Source organism: Fukomys damarensis, unplaced genomic scaffold (genome assembly GCF_012274545.1).
Source record: "Fukomys damarensis isolate Sample0158 unplaced genomic scaffold, DMR_v1.0_HiC HiC_scaffold_13, whole genome shotgun sequence".
In the NCBI taxonomy this organism is placed as follows: Eukaryota; Metazoa; Chordata; class Mammalia; order Rodentia; family Bathyergidae; genus Fukomys; species Fukomys damarensis.
In genome coordinates, this window is record NW_022900925.1 from 38,126,396 (window position 1) to 38,129,213 (window position 2,818).

At 58.5% G+C, this 2,818-nt stretch overlaps 2 protein-coding genes across 10 annotated transcripts in view; both read left to right on the forward strand.

Annotated features, from left to right (window-relative positions):
• The window catches only part of Atp6v0a1 (ATPase H+ transporting V0 subunit a1), a 42,248-nt gene extending 40,428 nt beyond the window's left edge, over nt 1–1,820 (forward strand). For 5 of the 9 annotated variants that reach the window (XM_033763056.1, XM_033763055.1, XM_033763057.1 and 2 more), the window contains one exon: nt 716–1,820. In XM_033763056.1, coding sequence (XP_033618947.1) covers nt 716–809 — 94 coding nt within the window. In that variant the 3' untranslated portion in view covers nt 810–1,820. The remainder of the gene's footprint in view (nt 1–715) is intronic. The other 4 variants (XM_010635508.3, XM_010635510.3, XM_010635511.3 and 1 more) reach the window with 1 other exon arrangement.
• A 590-nt stretch (nt 1,821–2,410) lies between these two features.
• Nucleotides 2,411–2,818, forward strand: part of Naglu (N-acetyl-alpha-glucosaminidase) — an 8,918-nt gene continuing 8,510 nt past the window's right edge. Inside the window, exon 1 of the mRNA XM_033763132.1 lies at nt 2,411–2,601. Within this exon, the coding sequence (XP_033619023.1) occupies nt 2,411–2,601 (191 nt within the window). The remainder of the gene's footprint in view (nt 2,602–2,818) is intronic.

Consider the following 2,818-nt stretch of genomic DNA (forward strand, 5'->3'; position numbering starts at 1 on the left):
GCCTTAGCGCACTGGGGGCAGCAGCAGCGGCTGCGTCTGGCCTCGGGAATCCCTTCCTCCACCCTGCAGGCTGCTCCGACCACGTTTTTCTGCCCATATTTGGCTGCGGGCAGCCCTGGGGCCAGGGGCAGGGGCGCCCCGCGGGCCTCTCCCTGTGCTGCCAGGCGGGAGGGAGCCGGACCTGTTCCCCTCCAGTCCCCGGAGAAGATTCTCCCAGATGTTTTTGTGGTCGAAATGTTTGCCTTGTGTTGAGAACACCTCCCCTGCGGCTTCGGCGTTCACGCACCACCCGCTGCTTTCTCGGCCTTCCTTCCGGGGAGGATAGGCTCGGGAGTCCCGAAAAGCCTCAGGAGGTTTGTGTGCCAGGTGTAGGGGCGCCTACCTGTGACCGCAGCGACTGGGAAGCGAAGGCAGCAGGCCTGTGGTCTGAGCCCAGCTTGGCCAGCTTAGTGTGTTAGCCAGACCCTGTCTGAAATTTTAAATTAAAATAGGCTGCGGATATAGCTCAGTGAAACGCCTGGGATCGATTCCCAGTACTTTTGTTGAGACAGGGTATGGCTGTGTAGCCCATGCTGGCCTTGAACTCAGTGATCCTCCTGCCTCAGCCGCCAGAGCCCTGGGATCACAGGCGTGTACCCCACCGGCTTTCCCAGTACGATTTTAAAAGGAAAAAAAAAAAGCTGCAGGTCAACAGCCTCCTATTCCCTCTTCCCAGGGTCGAGTTCCAGAATAAATTCTACAGCGGGACTGGCTTCAAGTTCCTGCCCTTCTCTTTCGAGCACATCCGGGAAGGGAAGCTGGACGAGTGAGCCCCAGATGGTGTCCCCTGCCGGCTCCTCGCCCGCCCCTCGTCGTGCCCCTGTGTCTGTGACCGTACTCTGCCGTGTCCCGCGTGGACGAGCCCGCCTGCTGCTGCCCGGGTGTGTCCAGCAGGAGGCCCTCCCAGTTCAGCTGCTGCCGCCTCTGCCATGGGGATCCGCCCGCCCCCGTCCCTACCCTGCTCAATAAACTGTGTGGACCCCGGGCCGCCCCACCGCCGCCGGCAGAATCTCACCCTGTCCTCCTTTGCTGTGGCCTTGGCACTGGATGGCGGGGGGTGGGGGGAGGCTTTTCACTTGCTGCTCCTCTCCCCCTCCGCACAGTGCCCAGGGCCAGGGCACCTCCCTCTGCACGCCCAGCCGCTTCCCAGCTGGGCTATTTTGAGCCTTGGTGCCCTTGGCCCAGGGCGGCAGCTCGGACACTGGGCGGGGCCCTGTCCACACTCACAAGGGCTCCGGGAGCCTCTGCCCACGCCGCGGGACAATGAGACCTCCAGGGCTGCCTGGTTTCAGCAGAGGGCGCAGAGCTGTAGGGAGAGGGCGCCTCCACGGAGGGACCAAGAGGCAAATCCGAGAGGAGTCAGGGCCCCAGATGCGAGCGGCAGCAGAAGAGGGAAAGTGTGGTTGCGCCTGACTCTGACAAAGCTCAGAATTTGGACCCTGGAGATGGCTCGGGGGCAGAGGTGTTCAGATCTGATATTGGGCTGAATAGTGATGGCTTTTTTATGACCTGCAGAGGATTTGAACGGGTATTTCTCCACATAAGTTACACGAGTGGCCAGGAAACCGTGGAAAGATGCTCAAGTCGTTAGTCATTAAAAAAGTGCAGATTTGAGTCCAGCGTGGTGGTGCACACCTGTCATCCTACCACTCAGGAGGCTGAGGCAGGAGGTTTGCCTCGAGTTCGAGTTCGAGGCCTGCCTAGGCTATATAGTTCGTTCAAGGCCAGCCAGCTAAACAGGTGACCCTGTCTCAAAAACAAAGACAAAATGCAAATCAAAACCACAGCGAGGGCAGGAGATTTAGCTCAGTGGTTCTGCCACCTGTCTCCCAAACACAAGGACCCGCGTTTGATCCCTTGAACAACAACAACAGCAAAAATAGTGAAGAGCCAGGTGTGGTGAGGCAGCCTGTACTCCCAGCACTCAGCCAGGCAAAGGCAGGAGGATCAAGAGTTCGAGACCAGCCCAGGCTACAAGATGAGCCTCTTGTCTCAAAAAATGAACAAAACACACACACACCCAGGGGTCAGCAAGACCCCAGGGAGGGGCTGGAGGGGCCTAGACCTTGCATCTCTTTGGGATAGGATCCCAGGTTCCCTTGCAACAACAGTCAGGTTCTCTGGCAGTCGACGAACTGCACTTCCATGTTAGCCTCCCATATTTCTGTGCAAGTTCCTTGTGACCAAAGCTGTGTACCTGGGTACAAAAGCAAGGACAGCTGGGTTTTCAGAGCTCACAGATGGCCTAGAATGTGGTGATGTTTTGTTTTTCTTTGAGACAATCTCTCTGTGCAGTACAGGCTGGCCTCGGACTCATGGTGATCCTCCTGCCTCAGCCTCCCGGGTGCTGGGATGGTAGGCGTGTGCCATCATGCCCACTGGATACGATGCCTCACGTCCCAGTGCTGTTTTTCTCAAGCTGGGCGCCTGGTGGTCGGGTGCTGGGTACCGTACCGTCCCATACGCCATTGGCTCCTGTGCCACACGGAGAGAACAGGCGCGGGGAGCTCTGCGTCAGCATGTGCTGCAGGATCTGAAAAAACGGGGACTCCGGGTGCAGGGGTGCAGGACGAGTGGGCACTGATCGGTGGTGAGTGTTGTCTGCTGAGGGAAGCGCTGCTGAAAGCAAAGGACTAGTTCTGTTCCTGCTGCCCGGCACATAGCAGATAGTCAATGCTGAGTAACAGTAGATATAATTGCTTTTAAATTCCCTACAAACACAAACAGCCCAGTGCCCGCCCGCGGTGCAGGGTGGGGCCGCCCAGGGTCTCCGCTCGCC